Genomic DNA, 19,865 nt, shown 5'->3' with positions numbered 1-19,865 from the left:
TTATAAAAGATACACATTTGAAACACAGACATTATGCAGGCACTTTTTTTCAGAGAATCTAATAATGTTATCAGCGATTTTTTTCAACCATTCGTTTAACTGTAATAATATAAAGTTGTATTTTTTGAAATAGGAATCATAGTTGGCTATGACATTTTCGAAAAGCTTATTTTTTCTGATTTGATATATCTAATTGTGTAATACATTAATTTTAAATATTTAAGAAAAAACAAAACTTTTCGCTTTTTCTTTATAGTAGGCCATGAAAAATTTTTGGATTTTTAATTAAAGCTATGAAAATTGTATCACCCAACAAGTATTTATAATTTAATGATTTTTTAAACCCTAATTAATTCAAAAACAGCATAATAAATTTTTATTAGATCAAATTTTTGCAATTAATAAAAATTGTTTGTTTTTATATTTAAAATGACAAGTTTACGTTGTGATTCTATTTTACAATTTCAAACTTGAAATGTCGGCAGAAGAAAAATCTTATTAATTGTATGATTGCGTATCAATAAATTTTTATTTTACAAAAAAATGTCAATCTAAACACCAAAATCAAATTTCATCTGCGGTAAAAAATACAGAACATTATCAATGTCACCTCCATTGCACTTCACTAAATCATAAAAGTGTCATCAAATGGTAGTGACACATCGTTTTCAATTTTCTGCACATTTTTTATGTAATTAAAATCTGCGACGCTCTTATATTTATTCAATTGAAAATAACTTTACACGTCTTATTTTTAAAATTTCACATTTTTCACTTTAATAATCGTTCACAAAATTTCTAGATTATTCACACCTTTTATGCGAAATAATATTTCCATGGCCAACTACTTTCAAATATTTTAAATATATTTTTATCAAAAATATATAAAAACATCAAACTATATTTATATTGTTTTGAGTTCAGAAAAAATAAGCTTCTCGAAAATATCATAGCCAACTACGATTCTCATTTAAAAAAATACAACTTTATGTTATTACAGCTAAACGAATGATTAAAAAAATCTGTGATAACAATATTAAATTCTCTATAAAAAAGTGCCTATTCTATTATAAAACAATAGATAGACAATCTATAGACAATAGACTATAGCTTTTATGAAAAAAAAAGTGAAAAACTCGGAGTCCGGAATTATTTCATTTTGAAATCTCCATAAGGAGAACACACACAGAACAGCCTTAAATACCGCAGATGATTGAAATTTTCCATAAATTTCAAATTTTACGATCCTAAACCCACCAAAGATCAATAATATTTACCATCGGTTTATTTTCGTCTCTTTCTGTCTTGAATTCCAGCACTTATTCCAGCCCGCAATTCTATTTTAGTTTGTGAAAAATCATAATTTTATTAGCAAACCTTTCCATTTCCTGTTGGCCAGGCTGTTGTTATTTGTTAATCGAAAATTTCTCGACGTTTAACTTTGTGCCGGTTTATTATTAGAAAACAAAAAGTTTGTTTTCATTTCGCACAACTCGTGTAAACAGAATTTCATTCTAAATAGACTGCGTTCTCTCCGCCGATTTAGTCGGACGTCAATGTACTTGTTGATATCTATCATCGATAGTGATCCGCTTTTCGTTCAAACAGCATTTTTCAAAGTTATTATATTTTTATCAAAACACTGTTTGATGAGTGTCGGCTGGAAACGCACCGATTCGGGCGGGTATGAGTGCTTCCTAGAGTATGGTAAGGAAATTCACTGTTTCAGTAAACGATCAGTTTGCACAAAATTGCAGAAAAAACCAGCAACATGGGCTGTGTGGAATATGCCGCTACTTTTGGCTCTGTGGTGCTTCTAATCCTCACTCTCCCATTTTCACTGTTCTGGTGCTTCAAGGTACGTTTATACAGGGTGTCTCAACTAAGACTTTCGAGCCTGATATCACAGATATTTGTCAACGAATTTTTATGAAATTTAAGATGCAGATCTTTTAAGATAAAGATTAAGATAAATAAATATAAATATATATAAATAATTTTAAGATAAAAAATATCGTCAGTGAAAAATGCTGTCAGAAAAAACTCATTCGTGAAAGACGTCTGTTTTAGAGGGTGTAGAGGTGTTCAAAAATTGGCGCACCAATTCAGATGTAAGGTAAAACGATATAAAAAAAATAGCAAAAAAATCTTTTTTTCAATAAACGATATGTGGCAACATAAATAAATTATTTTTGAAACGGTTTCCTAGTAATTAGTGTTGACCCATCATCCACACATTTTGTTTTTTGATAAATTTTGACTTTTTTAAATCAAAAAACTGCTAAGGGACATTAAAAAATAATAAAAACTGACAAAATTGTAGCTCCAGATTTTTTTAAATATGACTTCACACCCATTCCGTTTTAACGGACGGGACAGTTTGCACAAATTTTTAAATTTTATTTTTAGTTTTGTTTGCAACCTATAATTAGAGCCATATTTGTAAAATTTTAAATAGGAGCAGGAAAAAAAAATTGATGACGGACGGGACACAAAATTAAAATACCTCACGTTTTTATCGTGTTTTTTTAAATCAAAAAACTGCTAAGGGACATTAAAAAATAATAAAAACTGACAAAATTGTAGCTCCAGATTTTTTTAAATATGACTTCACACCCACTCCGTTTTAACGGACGGGACAGTTTGCACAAATTTTTAGATGTTATTTTCAGTTTTGTTTGCAACCTACAATTAGAGCCATATTTGTAAAATTTTAAATAAGAGCAGGAAAAAAAAAGATAAAAATTGATGACGGACGGGACACAAAATTAAAATACCTCACATTTTTATCATGTCTGATTTTTTTAAATCAAAAAACTGCTAAGGGACATTAAAAAATAATAAAAACTGACAAAATTGTAGCTCCAGATTTTTTAAAATATGATTTCACACCCATTCCGTGTTAACGGACGGGACAGTTTGCACAAATTTTTAGATTTTATTTTCAGTTTTGTTTGCAACCTACAATTAGAGCCATATTTGTAAAATTTGAAATAAGAACAGGAAAAAAAAAGATAAAAATTGATGACGGACGGGACACAAAATTAAAATACCTCAAATTTTTATCGTGTCTGATTTTTTTAAATCAAAAAACTGCTAAAGGACATTAAAAACTAATAAAAACTGACAAAATTGTAGCTCCAGATTTTTTTAAATATGACTTCACACCCATTCCGTGTTAACGGACGGGACAGTTTGCACAAATTTTTAGATTTTATTTTCAGTTTTGTTTGCAACCTACAATTAGAGCCATATTTGTAAAATTTGAAATAAGAGCAGGAAAAAAAAAGACAAAAATTGATGACGGACGGAACACAAAATTAAAATACCTCACATTTTTATCGTGTCTGATTTTTTTAAATCAAAAAACTGTTAAGGGACATAAAAAAATAATAAAAACTGACAAAATTGTAGCTCCAGATTTTTTAAATATGACTTCACACCCATTCCGTTTCAACGGACGGGACAGTTTGCACAAATTTTTAGATGTTATTTTCAGTTTTGTTTGCAACGTACAATTAGAGCCATATTTGTAAAATTTTAAACAAGAGCAGGAAAAAAAAGACAAAAATTGATGACGGACGGGTCACAAAATTAAAATACCTCACATTTTTATCGTGTCTGATTTTTTTAAATCAAAAAACTGCTAAGGGACATTAAAAAATAATAAAAACTGACAAAATTGTAGCTCCAGATTTTTTAAATATGACTTCACACCCATTCCGTTTTAACGGACGGGACAGTTTGCACAAATTTTGAGATGTTATTTTCAGTTTTGTTTGCAACCTACAATTAGAGCCATATTTGTAAAATTTGAAATAAGAGCAGGAAAAAAAAAGACAAAAATTGATGACGGACGGGACACAAAATTAAAATACCTCACATTTTTATCGTGTCTGATTTTTTTAAATCAAAAAACTGCTAAGGGACATTAAAACATAATAAAAATTGACAAAATTGTAGCTCCAGATTTTTTTAAATATGACTTCACGCCCATTCCGTTTTAACGGACGGGACAGTTTGCACAAATTTTTAGATTTTATTTTCAGTTTTGTTTGCAACCTACAATTAGAGCCATATTTGTAAAATTTTAAATAAGAGCAGGAAAAAAAAGACAAAAATTGATGACGGACGGGACACAAAATTAAAATACCTCACATTTTTATCGTGTCTGATTTTTTTAAATCAAAAAACTGCTAAGGGACATTAAAAAATAATAAAAACTGACAAAATTGTAGCTCCAGATTTTTTTAAATATGATTTCACACCCATTCCGTTTTAACGGACGGGACAGTTTGCACAAATTTTTAGATTTTATTTTCAGTTTTGTTTGGGACCTACAATTAGAGCCATATTTGTAAAATTTTAAACAAGAGCAGGAAAAAAAAAGACAAAAATTGATGACGGACGGGTCACAAAATTAAAATACCTCACATTTTTATCGTGTCTGATTTTTTTAAATCAAAAAACTGCTAAGGGACATTAAAAAATAATAAAAACTGACAAAATTGTAGCTCCAGATTTTTTTAAATATGACTTCACACCCATTCCGTTTTAACGGACGGGACAGTTTGCACAAATTTTTAGATTTTATTTTCAGTTTTGTTTGGGACCTACAATTAGAGCCATATTTGTAAAATTTTAAACAAGAGCAGGAAAAAAAAAGACAAAAATTGATGACGGACGGGACACAAAATTAAAATATTAAGATTATAAGATATTAAGCTCAAAAGTCTTAGCTGAGACAAGCTGTAAAATAACAGTAAAAAAAAAGAAAATGTGTTGTAGAAAGAATATCTTCTTAAAACAATTAAAACAACACAAAAATAAAAAAAAATATTTCAGGTTGTCCAGGAATACGAACGAGCCGTTATTTTTCGTCTAGGACGACTTCGCACCGGTGGTGCTCGAGGCCCTGGCATTTTTTTCATTCTTCCATGTGTTGATAGTTATTGTAAGGTTGATTTACGGACGGTTTCATTCGATGTTCCACCACAAGAAGTGATTTATTCCTACTGTGAATTTTTTCGGTAATAATTTGTAAATTCCAGGCCTTAACTAAAGACTCAGTCACGGTCACAGTGGACGCTGTTGTCTATTACCGCATTCAGGACCCTTTAAACGCAGTCACGAAAGTCACAAACTACAGGTTTTTGTCGAAAGTGTTTGAAAAAAATCCAATTTTTACATTTCAGCAATTCGACCCGACTTTTGGCAATGACGACGCTCCGTAACATTCTTGGAACGCGCAATTTGGCCGAAATTCTTTCAGATCGTGAGGCGATTTCGCACGCTATGCAAACAAATCTTGACGTGGCGACGGATCCGTGGGGCGTTAAGGTCGAACGGGTCGAAATGTATTTTTTTTCCCACTGATTATTTTAATGAAAATTAATTAATCGTTTCAGAAAGGACGTTTCTTTGCCCCAACAGCTACAGCGGGCCATGGCGGCTGAAGCTGAAGCTTCGCGCGAAGCTCGAGCTAAAGTGATCGCAGCTGAAGGTGAAATGAAAGCTTCGCGGGCTTTGAAAGAAGCGGCCGATGTTATAAATGAATCACCGGCGGCGTTACAAGTAAGCATCTAATTATTTTGCTAATGAACGGTTTGATTTTATGACTGTTTTTTCAGTTGAGGTATTTACAAACGTTGAATAACATTTCCGCTGAGAAAAACTCCACGATCATATTTCCCCTGCCCATCGATTTGATCAGCTATTTCCTAAACTACAACAATGGGACTAACGGGAGCCAAATCATTTAATTCATTGTTACAATAACGCAATTTTTAATAAACGTCAGTCAATTTTGTCATGAGAAAGTGCATCGAATGTACAGCCACCGCCTCTTCATTCGTCCTTTTCGTCATCACTTTCCCCATTTCCATATTTGCCTGCCTTAAAGTAAGTCGTTTTTTTGCAATCTGGCCCACAAAATAATTTTTTGAAGATTGTACAAGAGTACGAACGAGCTGTTATTTTCCGGTTGGGGCGACTCCGGTCAGGGGGCCCCCGAGGCCCCGGAATTTTTTTCATCCTCCCGTGTATAGACGACTACATCAAAATTGACCTCAGAACTGTTACTTTCGATATACCGCCACAAGAAGTAACATTTTTTACATTTCTTAACAAACTATTCAACTTTTATCAGGTCTTAAGTAAAGACTCAGTCACAATATGGGTGGACGCAGTTGTCTATTTCCGAGTCGAAGACCCTTTGGCTGCAATACTTAAAGTGGAAAATTTTCGGTAAAAATCACAATTCAGTCAAATTAGACAAAAATATGGCGATCAGTGGAAAAAATTCCTAGAGAGATGATTTTTTTTTAAGTTTCTTTTTTTGTTTTTTTGCTTATATCTCGGAAACGGTCACTCCTAGCAATTTTTATGTTCTTACCAAAATTAAGGTTGGGAAAATTTCCTACAAAATGGTCCTAGCCTTTTTGTTGTAGGACTAACCGTAAGCGAGCTACTAGCTTTTGAAGTTTGGTGTCTACATGACACTGTATAATTAAACATTAGTATATTATAAGTATTTATATGGAAATAGTGTGTGTAAAGGGTCTCCCAACTAAGCTAAGAGTGGGAAATAAGGGAAAAAATACTTTCTTCCCTCGGGCTCTCCAGCTGAAGACTACAATTCAGCATCTGAAAATGACCCAGAAGATATGATAGAATGAACTGTTAGACTCAATACATACAGTTTATTATAAAATTTATTCAAAACTTCTATATTAAATCATCTGTTTATTAATATTTTACTGAACAAGACTGTAATTCAGTTTTCAATGTTGGAGACGAAGACGAAAATGCAGCATCTAAAGACGACTTTGAAGACTTCTGTGGCCCCCATGTCTCCCCCTTTCTACTCTAATGAAGTGTTGGACCCAATAAATTCAGTTTATTGTCAGTTTTTCAAATCACAAGACATTCTCTTTTAAAGCACATTTTTTTAAATGATTATTTCTTTCCAGCCCTATAACTCGCTTATGCTTAGTCCTACAAGAAAAATGCATATAACTTTTTTGTAGGATATTTTATTAGCTTTAATTTTGGTAAGAAGATAAAAATTGATAGGAGTAACAGTTTCCGAGATATAAGCAAAAAACCAAAAAAAAACAGCTTTAACCCCCTCCCCCTCCTCAAGCTCGCCCCCCAACCACAGGGACTTTTGATATATGTCTACCCAAGTGTAAAGAAAACTTAAAAAGAAAACTCCAACTGTCTAGGAATTTTTTCCACCGATTTGTCTAATTTGAAAAAAAAATCGGAAAATTTTTTTAGAACATCGACACATTTATTAGCGATGACGACTCTCCGAAACATCTTGGGGACAAAAACCTTGATGGAGATTTTATCAGACCGTGAAAATATCGTACATTTGATGCAAACACAATTAGATGTTGCCACAGACCCTTGGGGAATCAAAGTGGAACGGGTCGAAATGTAATTGTTAAATTATCGAACATTATTTTAATTTTTTGGTTGGTAGAACTGATATCAGATTACCCCAAAGTCTGCAACGAGCAATGGCGACGGAAGCCGAAGCTTCGCGCGAAGCTCGTGCCAAAATAATCGCAGCCGAGGGTGAAATGAACGCTGCTAAAGCCTTAAAGTTGGCTGCTGATACTATAATCCAATCACCAGCTGCAATTCAGGTACAGTCACAATCATGAAGAATGTAACTACTATAAACCGGTCCGGGTAGCAAATCTTTTAGGTCAAGTCAAGCATTCCTTCGAATGTTTTCTCGATATGAATTCATTGTTTTACAAATCAATGACATTAAAATCGTAATTAGAGTCTGTACAAATTAATTACAAGTTAAAATTAAATTCAACTTTTTATCGCATAAAGTAGGTAAAGAATAATTTGATGGTTATCTTTCTAAGAAAAATATAATTTTAATTATTTAATATTTAAATTATAAAATAACGTCAAACTAAGAAGATAGTGGTTTTTTAAAGTGCATTGCTCATTAGGTAAGAAATAAAAAAAATAAACGTAATTAAAACTGTACTAATATTTTAAGCTGTTTTTTTTGTAAACACAACTGCGATAACGCCAATTAATTGTGAACGACGTCAGTGATTGTAATTTTCTTTGTCTTTGGCTCGTATTCAATAATGAAACCGTTAAAATTTAAAGAGCGTTGGTCGTTATTGCTATAGCAATAACCAACAGAATTCCTAGATTTGCGGCTTTAACCAGTGTTAAATTTTAACAGCCCTTTAAAAAAGTTACAGAATACGCGATATTTTTTATCAATCATCTCCAAAAAGCTTAAAAAACTTTTCATTTAAATTTTTAATTAAAAATACTCATTTTTCCCAAATTCTGTTCAAACAAGTTTTGTAAAATTGATTATCTTTCTATGCGCCCTTTAACTGTTGCAAAATTTTACCAGTTAAGTAATAACCGGAGCGGTTATACTTTAGTTAATTATTTTTAAATTACATTTTATTTGCAATAAATAAAGTCGACATTATTTATTTTGTATTGACAAACGTCAAGTTAATCCCGAATTAAATTTTAATTGCGATCAATAAGAATTAGGACTGGTTTTTAAAAGAGTCATTAATTTAATCTGCAATTAACTGGTCCTTTCGGTTGCTAACTTTTAACAACGAATTAAATTTTAACGGAGCTTTATTATTATTATTATTATTTAATTAGAAAAGTAAAACCTTACGTTACTCCATTGGTATCCTTAAAAATGTAGGTCCAGTGTTGCCAACAGACTCAGTATTTCTGGATCAGTCTGTACATCTATTTACGTAATACCTTAATTCATTAATTAAATTAATTACAATTATTAATTTACACTAAAATATAGTTCATGTTACAAAAGTAAAAGCACGAAATCATGCTTTCAAGCAGATGAAACCTCAGAAAGAATGTTTATTGACGTTTTGAGCCCAGAGTCTGAGTTGGGCCCTTTGCTATCAGTCGGGGTTTATAGGGGTGACATTCTTTATGGCAGTGAGTGTACAATTTTCCGAAGTTGTAGTGAACTAATGAATTGTTTTTTTTTGTTTCAGTTGAGGTATTTACAAACACTGAGCAATATTTCAGCTGAGAAAAACTCAACGATTGTTTTCCCCATTCCGATAGAGCTTTTTAGTCATTTTAAAAGAGGCAACTAATTGTAGTTTTGTATTCTTTAATTTGGTGTTACAAAATCAAAAATAAAAAGTGATTCCAGGCAAAAAAATAATACTTAAAAATACATTTACATGAATAAAAAAAATGTGTTTTTGCGCTTATTATTGAATGATAAAAATTTATCGACTAGTGACGACATCTGGCGGCATGTGCCCGCTATCGCCCAAACACCTTAAGACCACGCGCCCACTTGGAGTAATACTAATCCAAGTAATACTAGCATGGTTCAAAGACATCCTCAACCATGCCTCGGCTGGTAATTGCAGTGCCCTAAATTACCAACCCAATTAATTCAAATTCAAATCAACTCAATTTAAAGGGGAATTACCTGCACACAAAATACCGAATCACATTAGCATGACACACTAAAACAGTATACGAGTCTTCCTTTTGTTGGGGCGCAGCCCTATGGAAATATCTACGAAAAGCGGCCTCAATTCGTGCCCCATCAACGAAAAACTTCTAACAAAAGTAATTAAATCGAGCCAAAAACCACTAGTGGTGTTACTTACATACATTTCTTGCTTCCATGACCCGATCGGGGGCTCCGGAGGTATGGGGGCCCCTTCACGCAACAAATCGCAGTTTTTAACCGGAACGTCGGGGAGAGAAACTGAGATAATTGAACCAGTCTCTTGCGCACGAGACATTGTCGATTTGATTATTTTTGTATACGGTAGACCCAACTCTTTGAGCCTTTTCCCCGTATATTCAGCTTGAATTTTCCCTAGTTTTGTTAAAGTCCGGTCTTCGTCCGTTTGGCCATTAACATTGTATTGACCATGACGTATCAGAATCAAATGTCGGACTGACTTAGCTTTATTTAATTCAATTTCGCTATGAATCTGATTGTTATTCTCATCTTTGGAGTATTTCGGGTGTGATAAAAATTTCGGCGAGCGACTACAATTGACTATTAGCTAAAAAATTACCGGGTTTGTGTCACGATTACTGGTCCCAATTATCGTCCCATCTGGCATGTGGCGAAGGCTCGTAATTCGACGTCCAAGAAGCGTAAACTGTCTTATTTGAACCGTTCAAAAAGTAGTAAGTTGCGGCCCCCGAAGCCGCACACACACCCAGAAACAGCTTGTTCATCTTCGAAAATGGGCGCATGTTGGATGAATTGTAGAAAATTCAATGTTTGTTTACGGTTTAAGTGATAATTCTTATCGGGAAATGTGAAGCTCAATTTGCAAAGTGAGGTTAAAGCTGTCACAGTGACAGTTACAAGCCATTCACAGGGTGGTGAAACCTAAATGCACCAAGCCAAGTATAGGCGCCAAATTCAAAATCGACTGTAGTTCGGCTTGCTATCGCAGATGTCGCACACACGTATAGTCAATTTTAGCGAAGCTACCTATAATATCGGCAGAAATTAACAGTGGACCTGTGACAGTTGCCATTGTGTAAATCGCCATTTTGTGCTTGGTTTGTTTGGTGTTCGCCTTCGGCTTTGTTTTATGTGAAATTAGTACTGTTTTGTGGTTTTTTTCGTGTGTGTGCTTTTTTGAACTTTTTTATTGTGGGAATATAAATAATTTGATGGATCAATCATTAGTTTATAGTTATCGTATCGTGTATATTGACTAGTGATAATAAATTTTTATTACAAGTTTATTGTCTTTATTTATTCTCATATTTTATTTTTCGTATTCTTTGTAAATATTCAGCAACAATAGTTGTCTAACATCAGAAAGTGTTATTAGCAACTATTGTTGTGAATATTTACAAACAATACGAAAAATGCAATCAAACTTTAAAAGAAAAGTAACTACGGGCAATTCAAATCGCCCGCCGATAACGCTTAGTACGCGCTGGCAACAATAGATGTGCTAGTGACACTTTCGCTCTATCGGGACAAGGACAGATGCGTTTCTGTAAAACCTGTTATTCTGTGGCCATTCAGTACACATAGCAGTGGAAATAGCACTAAAAATGATGTTGGTACCATGAAAATTACAGTCGACCAGACAATCGCTGTGCGCATGGAGCCTCCTTTATATCCTGCAATTTTTTTATTTTTGCAGGAGATTAAATCCTTCGATTTACGGTCAAAGGCCTTATCAAAGGGCTTAATCTCCAGCAAAAATAAAGAAAATTGCAAGATATAAAGTAGTTAAAAAAAAAAAAAGTTGCGCGCAGCGATTATCTGGTCGACTGTAATGTTAATGGTGCCAGCACCTGTCTCCACCGACATTCAGTACACCAACTTAGGACCAAAAAAAATTAAATAGGAGTAATTTATATTTTATAGTCAGAGGGTAGTTTGGATTATTATTCACACAAATCCTATGTACCAAGTTTGGGTGCAATGTGGCGTAAAACGATTTTTTGTGCTAAAAACCGGCGTCCGGTTTACTGAAATCAGTCGATTTTTTGACGTTTGACATTTTTTCGACTTGGATTTAATTGTGAAATAATCACAAAACTCAAAAAGAACGGTAACTAAAAGCTTGTGTAGTTCAATCTCTGTTCACTAAGCTTGTTTTTAGTCATTACTTCAAGTCAAATCAATTGATTATGTCGTCATAAAACTCGTCCGTTAAATCTAACCTCAAGATGTACCCCTCTCGTTCCTATATTTGGTTTTTGGGGCCCCAGTTACGTAAATTCCACACCTCCTTTTTCCTCCGATCTACTAAAGGTAAAAGCCATTACGACTCTCTTGGAATTTCCTCAAAAGCAACGCAAGCTGACGTCAAATCCGCTTATTACAAACTTTCAAAAGTTTACCATCCTGATCGAAATAAAGACAGCGACGACGCCGCACAGAAATTTCGCGACATCACCGAAGCCTACGAAGTGTTAGGGAACGTGAAATCACGCAAACTTTATGACAGAGGTACTTTTGAAAAATTTTAAATAAATTTCTATTAATAACATTTGAAGGTTTATACTTTGAGGGGGTAACATCAGGGGTTGTACGAGACGACCCACCGTTGAACAAGTTTTACAAGTCGAGGGACACACAATCAAGGCCTCCCTCAGAATATGGGAGGACCACAGTTTATGATTTTGATGAATGGTCAAAGGCGCATTATGGGGCCACTTTTCAGAACACTCTGAGATTCAAGGCGAGGGAAAAAATGAAAATGAAACGAGAAAAAGAATTAGCCGAACATGTGAAAACGGAAAAATTGGTTTTAATGACTGTTCTTTTTGCAATTATGGCGGCTTATGTCTTTTACGAGGATAACGATGATCCAAACAGAGTTGTGATATTTGGGGAACATATAATCGATAAGTCTAAGACAGACAAATGAAGAGTATTTATTTATTGTAAATAGTTGTAAATAAAATTACATAACTTATTTGTTTCATTTATTAACTAACACTAAAATAGTTTTCTCTTATTTATACAATACATAAACTTCGATATATATTTATCAGTAAACGGGGTGAGGGTTATGCATTTATTATCACACTTAAAAATGGTTTTGGAAATAATTCAGCCCCGGCATGGGCATGCCAATGGGCCCTGTCGGGTAAGGCACGTTCTGGCTGGGAACCCCCGGGAAATAATTACTATTAATGGGAATTGCAGGCGCGTTGACATAATTTGACGTGCCCCCCATGGGCCCCCTTGAAATAATTTTCGACAACTGTTCGGCTTTAATCAACCTCAAGTGGACTTGGCGTCTTTTGGTCAAAAACTCGTCCAGAAAGTTCTCTAAATCTATTTCGTTTTCCAAAAACGACTTTACAAGTTTATCGGACTTTTCCTCCATCTCACTGGCGGCGGTTTGTAGCAAAGCTAGTGACGTCTCAAGGGAGAGATCGCCACTTTTATTCTCTACAATATTAGAGTCAAATAAAAAATCACCAAACTGGGTCTTTACTTATTTGTTTCACTTTCTCCTCAACTGATTTCGATAACTGTTCGGCTTGTTCGCTCAATTCTTGCAATTTTTCACGTCCTTCTACTAACTCAGGCTCTCGCGATAAATTCTCCTCAGCAAGGGCTCTGTTACTCTCTAACAGGCGCTCTTTTTGCGTTTCAATTTCTTTCAAATATGACTAAAATTACGAAATGACTTGTCTGTGAGTAATTTTAATAAAAACAAACCTGATCTAAGGATGAGAGAATGTTTTCGATTTTTTCCTCGTCGTTCATTATCTTGTCCAGTTCGTCGTTACTCAGGCTTTTTAAATCAGAAACTGCCTTCTTGCAGTCTGACAATAATAATGGGGACGTCATCACTCACACTAATTTTAATTACGAGCACAACTAAGTATTTTGTAAATAAATTTAGAATTTCATTGCAAGGTTAACAATGAAAAATGACAAAGCAGTGACAAGCATGGGCACCAACTCACAATATTTTCCAAAAATTGGAAATAAAAACCAATTTTTTAATAAATAAGTTGAGCTAAAGTGTGTGTCCACCTTATTGTAAAAAAATAAAGAACATTTCTCCTCAATAGAATTAAATAGTTAACTCATAAATTGACCTTTTTTCCAATTAATACAATATGATGTTGGCATCCTTGTGCACATAATGACAATTGACACGCGCCAACTTCGTTTTTTAAAACTTTGAAAAAACAGTGAGCAAAATGGAGCCAAAGTCGCCCCCTCAAGACACAAAAATTGAGTTAGAAGACCAATTTATCCTTCGCCTGCCTCCAGTAACCGCCCCCCGATTCACTTGACTTGAGTTTCATTCATTTTTCCAGAATATGGCCGACTTTGTTCGTACAACAATGGCTACTAAACCGAAAAAACTTCGAAAAAAACTAAAAATTGATTTGGATCCGGAATCTGGCAATGGAGTTGTTCACGTCGCGGGGAAGCCCCTAGAAGCCCGCTTACGTAAACTGCCCACAATTATCGAGTCGCTTAAAACGTGCAATAGGAAAGTTTGTGTCAAAACGGCTGATATTTGCCAGATTTTGGACTGTATTAACTACAATGAGGGCTCTGAGTGTGTCCACGGCCTGACGCCCCCTTTAAAGAACGTGAAATTGAAGAGGTTTAGGAAATCTATGATAAATAAGGATGAGACGGCTGTGAACGTGCAGAAAGAGCTGTTTTACTTGCTTCAAGCCGACTTGGAGGCGGTAAGTTCGATTTGTGAGGCATTTTTGTTAATTTTTTGCACCAGGTTTCCACAAAATTTGAAATAGTTTACTCAAATACCAAGGAAAGCCAAATAAAACATCAGGAAAAATCGGAGATTGAAATATTTGGAAACGTTTTAACTGACTCGGCAGAGGTTATTTGAGGCTTATGTTCAATTCAAAACTTACTTATTTTTACAGGAAACCGAAAGTAACGTGGAAGATGTCGAATAATGATTGGTTTTTGTTTTTATGAGCCAAACTTTTGTTTACAATTACAGGAATCTGTATTTTTTTAAGGAACTAACTTGTGTTATAGTTTTGTTACGTACGATTAGAGTCGTCACTTTCGTTTCGTTTTTGAATGCAAAGCGTACAGACATTGTTTTACAAGTGAAATAATGTTGATTTAAAACTTGAGGATTTGTTATTGCAGGAATCTGCAATTTTTGTTGTATCTTTGACGACTAAAATAAACACAAAATCGATGACACATGTCAATTAAAAATCTCCCAATTCCGTCCACTGATATCCCATTTATCAATCTTTGGAACTGAATCGTCGCGTTCAAAAATTATCAGTGTTTGATAAACCTAGTGATAACAATGCGGTAAATTTGGCCAGCCTGTGCCGCGTTCTGTCAAAAAATCCTCCAGCGCATGTCCCTGGAAATCAAACATGGCCGGTCGTAGCGGTTATGAAGATAGAGACAACAGGTAAATTGAATTTTTTAGTCAACTATGAGTGAGATTGTCTTTTGCAACCCATTTTCATCGTTATCGGCGTCGCGACGCACCCTCTCGATACCCAAACGCCGACTTTTGGCGGCGGCAGCGCGTCGGGGACGGCGTGAGCGTGATGCGATTCACACGCGGTTTGTTTTGCAGGGATTTCGGCGGCGGAGGCGGTGGCGGCCGAAGGGGCGGCAGAAAGCCTTTTCCGACGGAACCCCCGTTCACAGCTTACATCGGAAATTTACCCAATGGCACGGTCCAGGGGGACGTTAATCGGATTTTCAAAGATCTCAACGTTAAGAACGTCAGACTTGTTATGGACAAGGAAACCGACAAATTTAAGGTAGATTTTTGCCCCGAAACAAGGGCCCCACGTGGGGCACCCTTCCCCCCCTTTAACCAGCACACGGCGTGGTTTTGGCGCCTCCTTTTGAAAGTGACGCCATTCGCGCGTTTGTACACAAAATCTTGTTTTATTTGGTCTTTTTCTATAAAAAGTAGCCCATTTTCATTGGTGCATGTGACTAAATGTTTACCATTTTCAAGGCAAAGGAGGCTCTGATATTTACCACGTCTACTTTGTTTTAATAGCAGGAAAAAACATTTTTATTACGGGCCAAAATGGTAAGTACTATTTAAATTTGCATAGATTTTATAAAAACCTTCAGATCTTATCACAAAATTTTGATTAATTTCCAAATTGTCAGTTTATCAATGCCGCACTTGATTCTAAAAATCGATAAAAAATATCGAAACAAATGAACGTGATGGATGTCAAATAGTCAAATAATTTTATGATTTATCCAACTTTTTGCATAAACAAACGTTAATTTTTCAACAGAATTATTGTTTTTCTCGGTGATTGATGGGAATGACAGTTCACCAAGCCAGACTTGATGAAAAAGTTTACAACACCAAAAATTCAATATTTATCAATTAATGAATAACTTACCTTAATTTTTCTCCACATTTTCTCCGAAATTTCCACAATTAACACTGAAAAAACGTTTTCTTCTTCACTAACTTTGCACTTGGTTCACCATTTTTAAACTGCAATGACAATTGTTCAACGCCGCCTTGGATTCAAAAAATTCCTTCGATCATTTGCACATTACTTAATTAATGTTTGTTAAAGAAAATGTATAACCGAAGGAAATAAAACAAGATTTGTATTGACATAATTGTTTTTTGCAATTTGTGAGCATACTTCCTGGTTTGGATAATTTTAAAGGCATTATTACTTAAATGAAAGAAATGATGAGTAAAGTAGCGAAACTGCACATGACCGAAATAATTTTGGTAGAATTTTCTAGAATATTTTTAAAATTTTCCTATCAAATCTAATTTAACCAAATGCACATTAAGAAAAGATGGCGTGTTTTTGTAAAAAAATAGATTTTTGCCGTAACGCCGCACGAACGCCAGACTTGATCAAAAAAATTTACAACTCCAAAAATTCAATATTTAATCAATTAATGGGTAATTTACCTTAATTTTTTCCCGTATTTTCTCCGAAATTTCCACAATTGACACTGAAAAAACGTTTTTTTTCACTAACTTTGCACTTGGTTCACCATTTTGAAACTGGAATGACAATTGTTCATCGCCGCCTTGGATTCGAAAAAGTGTTTCGGTTCTTTACACATTATTTAATTAATGTTTCTTTAACAAAATGTGTAACCGAAGGAAATAAAACAAGATTTGTATTGACATAATCGTTTTTTGCAATTTGTGAGCATACATCCTGATTTGGATAATTTTAAAGGCAAAAAAATTATCTCAAAATAAACAGATGCACGATCACCAGTTTGAACATAATTTTTTAAACCTCAACAATTCTATTTCATATAAACAGGCGTTAATTTTTCAAAAGAAATAATGTTTTTTCGAAATCTCCATCATTGATGGATTGATAGTTCACCAACGCCAACTTGATGAAAAAAGTTTACAACACCAAAAATTCAATATTTTATCAATTAATGAGTAACCTACCTTTATTTTTTTCCATATTTTCTTCGAAATTTCCACAATCAACACTGAAAAAACGTTTTTTGTTTCACTAATTTTGCACTTGGTTCACCATTTTGAAACTCGAGTGACATTTGTTCAACGCCGCCTTGGATTCGAAAACTTTTTTCGATCATTTTATAACAAAATAATGTGTAAACAAAGGAGATAAAACAAGATTTTTTTTATAATTTTGCACACGTAATGAGTAAATCAGCGAATTTTCCTTTGATGTTTTCCAAATTCCGCAATTTAGGGCTTTTGTTACGTCGAATTCGCCACCCTGCACGACCTGGAGCAAGCGATCAACCTAAACGGCATGGTCGAAGTCGAAAATCACAACATCAAAATAGACGTGGCTGAGGGGAAGCGCAGCGAACGAGGGGGCGGTTTCGACCGAGGCCGCGGCGGTCGAGGCGGCGGCGGCGGCGGCGGAGGTGGCGGTTTCCGCGGGCCGCGACCCGGCGGCGGCGATCATCGGTTCGACGATTTCGACCGGAGGGGCGGCGGTCGCGGAGCCTTCAACGGTAAAAACTCGCCGAAAATGTGCATTTTTTCACAAAGGGGTGGGTTGCAGATAGGGGCGGAAACAGAGGCAACTACGGCAACTTCTCGGCCGAGGACGGCCCCAGAGAGTGGTCTTCGCGCGGCGGCCGCGGCGGCAACGCCGGCGCCTTCGGCGGCAGGGCCCGCCAGGAGAGGAGGTCCTTCACTGAGGACTTGCCAAATCCGGCTCCAGGTGAAAATGCGGCGATTTTCGGCGTTTTTAGTGATTTGTTGGCTGTTTTAGACACATCAGGAAGGCCCAAATTGAAGCTGCAGCCTCGGACAATCAAAGATCCGGTGAATGCGCTAGCAGAGACCTCGCAGTCGTCGACGATTTTCGGCGGTGCGAAGCCGCGAGAAGAGAAATTGCAGGATAAACAGTAAAAATGTTTGTTGATTGTGTGTAATTTTTTTGATTTTTAAGATTAATATTTATCTTTTCTTATTTTGAACTGATTCGTTTTATTATAATAGGCGATTGTAACTGAAGTAATAAAATCTATTAGTTTTTTATTATTGTGTGGGGTTTCGTGATCCCAGCGTTTCGTTTTGTTAACTTGTAATATAGTCGGTTTGCATTCTAATTGAGCCGTTCATGTAAAGATTTTATAGTGTTGCATTTTATAACATTAATGATTGAGATCAATTCATGATTTTGTTCGATCTGATTTTTGATCGACGTTTGTAGGTAATTAGATTTTGCCTCCCAGTTTTATAAACAACATACCATAATTTATTAATTTTATTACTTGTATATTAGAATAACTGATGTGTTTTTTTAAACGTAATTGTTATTTTTGTAAAGACGTTTCTTGGGTATGTTCTTGGAAGTCTTTTCTTTTTCGTATAAGTATAAATTAATCTTATCATGTTAAATACGAGCATTGTAAAAATGGTACGTTTTTGTCTTATTACCAGATTTTTACAGTGCTATGATGAGCATAAAACTTACACATATTGTGTAATATATGGTCTTGTATGATATATAAAAAGAATAAATTGTGAATTTAAGTACCTCCGACTATTCATTTCCCTTCCCTTGATTTTCTTCCCAAGAAAAAAAAACAGCTAAGAATAATAAACATACAAATAAAACGTTCCGACCTCAATAGTTCCATTATTGTCCCTAGAGGGCGCAGTTCCGCCCAAGTTTTCAAAGCAATGATTTTGGATCCAAAAAATCTCCTAAGTTATAGTCCTCAATAGTCAAAACAAAAACTATACGTCGTTAACGAAAAATAGTTGTTTTTGACTGTCATTATGCAACCAGCGTAAGCGAGTTGCATAACTATAGACACCCGAGAACTTTAAGCGTTTTCGCATGTGTTATTCAAGTTTTTTTATTGGAACATTTTATTTTAAAACATTGCTGTGTTTCAAAATAGTGTTTATAATCTACGATTAAGATATTAAAAAGTAGACAACAAAAAAATTTTAGCGTGCAGAAAGTTTTTACGTTATGAAAACACCAGTGCCATTTACTAAAATATGTTTATTCACACAAGTGGGTAGTAACAATACACACCTAGTGTAAAAGCCTAAAACAACACAAAATATAGACAAAATAAAAAAGGTAAAGCGGAGTACTAGTTGGTGTTCAATCGAACCCGAAACAAAAACCGACTCATCCGTCCAATGGGAGTAGAAAAATACATCGAGAATTTTTTACTACCCTACTGAATTTGTATGAACACCAGCCGCAGGCGAGTGAGTTCGCCAAAAAAAACATCCTGAGCCAAAGTGCAAGGTTATTATTTGACAGCGGCAGCGACTTGTTGCGTTGTAGCTCCGGGGATTTTCCCGAGAACTTGGGATAGATTCACTCCCGTTAAGGCATTGACGGCGGGTGGGATCTGGCCCACCAGTCGGGTAATCTCGGCCGTCGTCGTGTCAGGGCCTCCAATCAGAACAATCTCCTCGGTTTTGGCCAACGGAGCGGAGACTTCGGCTGCGATCTGCAAACGCACGAGTCACATACAATTTTTTTTCTATTTTCATCCTACCTTTGGTAAGGCATCTATGACGAGAGACATGATGGCGGCGTCCCCGAATTGCTTGTAAACGGCGGCTTTCTGGCGCATGCGCTCCGCGTCGGCCTTGCCGATGCCTGCGATGGCCGAGGCCTCAGCCGTGCCCAAAAGCTTGATGCGCTCGCTTTCGGCCTTGGCCGTCTGCACAGTCTGAGTCCTGAAACATCACAAATACGGCCAGTTTTTACCTTCGGGCCAAAAACTCGAAAAACGTGGGTTCGAATCCCGGTGCGGCCAACTTTTTTTTACACTTTTTTCGGATTAATATGACAAAAAATTATCTAATAAGTAATAAAATGACCGAGAAATAGCTATGAGTATT

The 19,865-nt window shown here is 35.3% G+C and overlaps 8 protein-coding genes across 13 annotated transcripts in view; 5 read left to right on the top strand and 3 right to left on the bottom strand.

Moving 5' to 3' along the window:
* The first annotated feature begins 1,522 nt into the window (after window positions 1-1,522).
* LOC660364 (band 7 protein AGAP004871) lies at window positions 1,523-5,819 on the top strand. 4 transcript variants are annotated; one of them, XM_015981072.2, is made up of 7 exons: window positions 1,524-1,702; window positions 1,758-1,858; window positions 4,846-5,001; window positions 5,052-5,149; window positions 5,196-5,357; window positions 5,409-5,574; window positions 5,631-5,819. In XM_015981072.2, exons 2-7 carry the CDS (start codon window positions 1,772-1,774, stop codon window positions 5,760-5,762), a joined length of 801 nt encoding a protein of 266 aa, XP_015836558.1. In that variant the 5' UTR covers window positions 1,524-1,702; window positions 1,758-1,771; the 3' UTR covers window positions 5,763-5,819. The 4 variants fall into 4 exon arrangements, with proteins under 4 accessions (XP_064214572.1, XP_015836558.1, XP_971694.2 ...); XM_966601.4 differs by having other exon boundaries at window positions 1,525-1,707; XM_064358503.1 differs by having other exon boundaries at window positions 1,527-1,684.
* LOC660423 (stomatin) lies at window positions 5,782-9,228 on the top strand. The gene is made up of 6 exons (XM_966654.4): window positions 5,782-5,901; window positions 5,948-6,103; window positions 6,149-6,246; window positions 7,282-7,443; window positions 7,490-7,655; window positions 9,039-9,228. The coding sequence occupies exons 1-6, from the start codon at window positions 5,812-5,814 to the stop codon at window positions 9,141-9,143; spliced, it is 777 nt and encodes a 258-aa protein (XP_971747.1). The 5' UTR covers window positions 5,782-5,811; the 3' UTR covers window positions 9,144-9,228.
* On the bottom strand, window positions 9,144-11,037 carry LOC660487 (serine/threonine-protein phosphatase Pgam5, mitochondrial). 2 transcript variants are annotated; one of them, XM_008193737.3, is made up of 4 exons: window positions 10,115-11,037; window positions 9,675-10,065; window positions 9,491-9,621; window positions 9,144-9,432 (listed from the first exon to the last, which is right to left on the bottom strand). In XM_008193737.3, the coding sequence occupies exons 1-4, from the start codon at window positions 10,276-10,278 to the stop codon at window positions 9,282-9,284; spliced, it is 837 nt and encodes a 278-aa protein (XP_008191959.1). In that variant the 5' UTR covers window positions 10,279-11,037; the 3' UTR covers window positions 9,144-9,281. The 2 variants fall into 2 exon arrangements, with proteins under 2 accessions (XP_008191959.1, XP_971808.1); XM_966715.4 differs by having other exon boundaries at window positions 9,491-9,624; window positions 10,115-11,035.
* A 385-nt stretch (window positions 11,038-11,422) lies between these two features.
* On the top strand, window positions 11,423-12,476 carry LOC100142420 (dnaJ homolog subfamily C member 30, mitochondrial). The gene is made up of 3 exons (XM_001811462.4): window positions 11,423-11,606; window positions 11,658-12,007; window positions 12,055-12,476. The coding sequence occupies exons 2-3, from the start codon at window positions 11,725-11,727 to the stop codon at window positions 12,426-12,428; spliced, it is 657 nt and encodes a 218-aa protein (XP_001811514.1). The 5' UTR covers window positions 11,423-11,606; window positions 11,658-11,724; the 3' UTR covers window positions 12,429-12,476.
* On the bottom strand, window positions 12,474-13,482 carry Vps37B (Vacuolar protein sorting 37B). Its single transcript, XM_966822.4, has 3 exons — window positions 13,232-13,482; window positions 13,005-13,182; window positions 12,474-12,958 (listed from the first exon to the last, which is right to left on the bottom strand). Exons 1-3 carry the CDS (start codon window positions 13,361-13,363, stop codon window positions 12,591-12,593), a joined length of 678 nt encoding a protein of 225 aa, XP_971915.1. The 5' UTR covers window positions 13,364-13,482; the 3' UTR covers window positions 12,474-12,590.
* A 154-nt stretch (window positions 13,483-13,636) lies between these two features.
* LOC660666 (transcription initiation factor TFIID subunit 7) lies at window positions 13,637-14,719 on the top strand. The gene is made up of 4 exons (XM_966879.5): window positions 13,637-13,794; window positions 13,843-14,226; window positions 14,271-14,381; window positions 14,428-14,719. Exons 1-4 carry the CDS (start codon window positions 13,723-13,725, stop codon window positions 14,458-14,460), a joined length of 600 nt encoding a protein of 199 aa, XP_971972.3. The 5' UTR covers window positions 13,637-13,722; the 3' UTR covers window positions 14,461-14,719.
* Window positions 14,720-14,739: 20 nt separating this feature from the next.
* eIF4H1 (eukaryotic translation initiation factor 4H1) lies at window positions 14,740-18,527 on the top strand. The gene is made up of 5 exons (XM_966931.4): window positions 14,740-14,942; window positions 15,114-15,303; window positions 17,224-17,494; window positions 17,545-17,706; window positions 17,758-18,527. The coding sequence occupies exons 1-5, from the start codon at window positions 14,905-14,907 to the stop codon at window positions 17,895-17,897; spliced, it is 801 nt and encodes a 266-aa protein (XP_972024.2). The 5' UTR covers window positions 14,740-14,904; the 3' UTR covers window positions 17,898-18,527.
* Window positions 18,528-18,987: 460 nt separating this feature from the next.
* Window positions 18,988-19,865, bottom strand: part of Flo2 (Flotillin 2) — a 76,957-nt gene continuing 76,079 nt past the window's right edge. For both annotated transcript variants that reach the window (XM_008193749.3, XM_015981070.2), the window contains 2 exons: window positions 19,517-19,700; window positions 18,988-19,468 (listed from right to left, as the gene is read on the bottom strand). In XM_008193749.3, the coding sequence (XP_008191971.1) occupies window positions 19,265-19,468; window positions 19,517-19,700 (388 nt within the window). In that variant the 3' untranslated portion in view covers window positions 18,988-19,264. The remainder of the gene's footprint in view (window positions 19,469-19,516; window positions 19,701-19,865) is intronic.

Source organism: Tribolium castaneum, chromosome 8 (genome assembly GCF_031307605.1).
Source record: "Tribolium castaneum strain GA2 chromosome 8, icTriCast1.1, whole genome shotgun sequence".
In the NCBI taxonomy this organism is placed as follows: Eukaryota; Metazoa; Arthropoda; class Insecta; order Coleoptera; family Tenebrionidae; genus Tribolium; species Tribolium castaneum.
The sequence above is the reverse complement of the archived record's forward strand: the minus strand, read 5'-3'. Positions and strand labels throughout refer to the sequence as shown.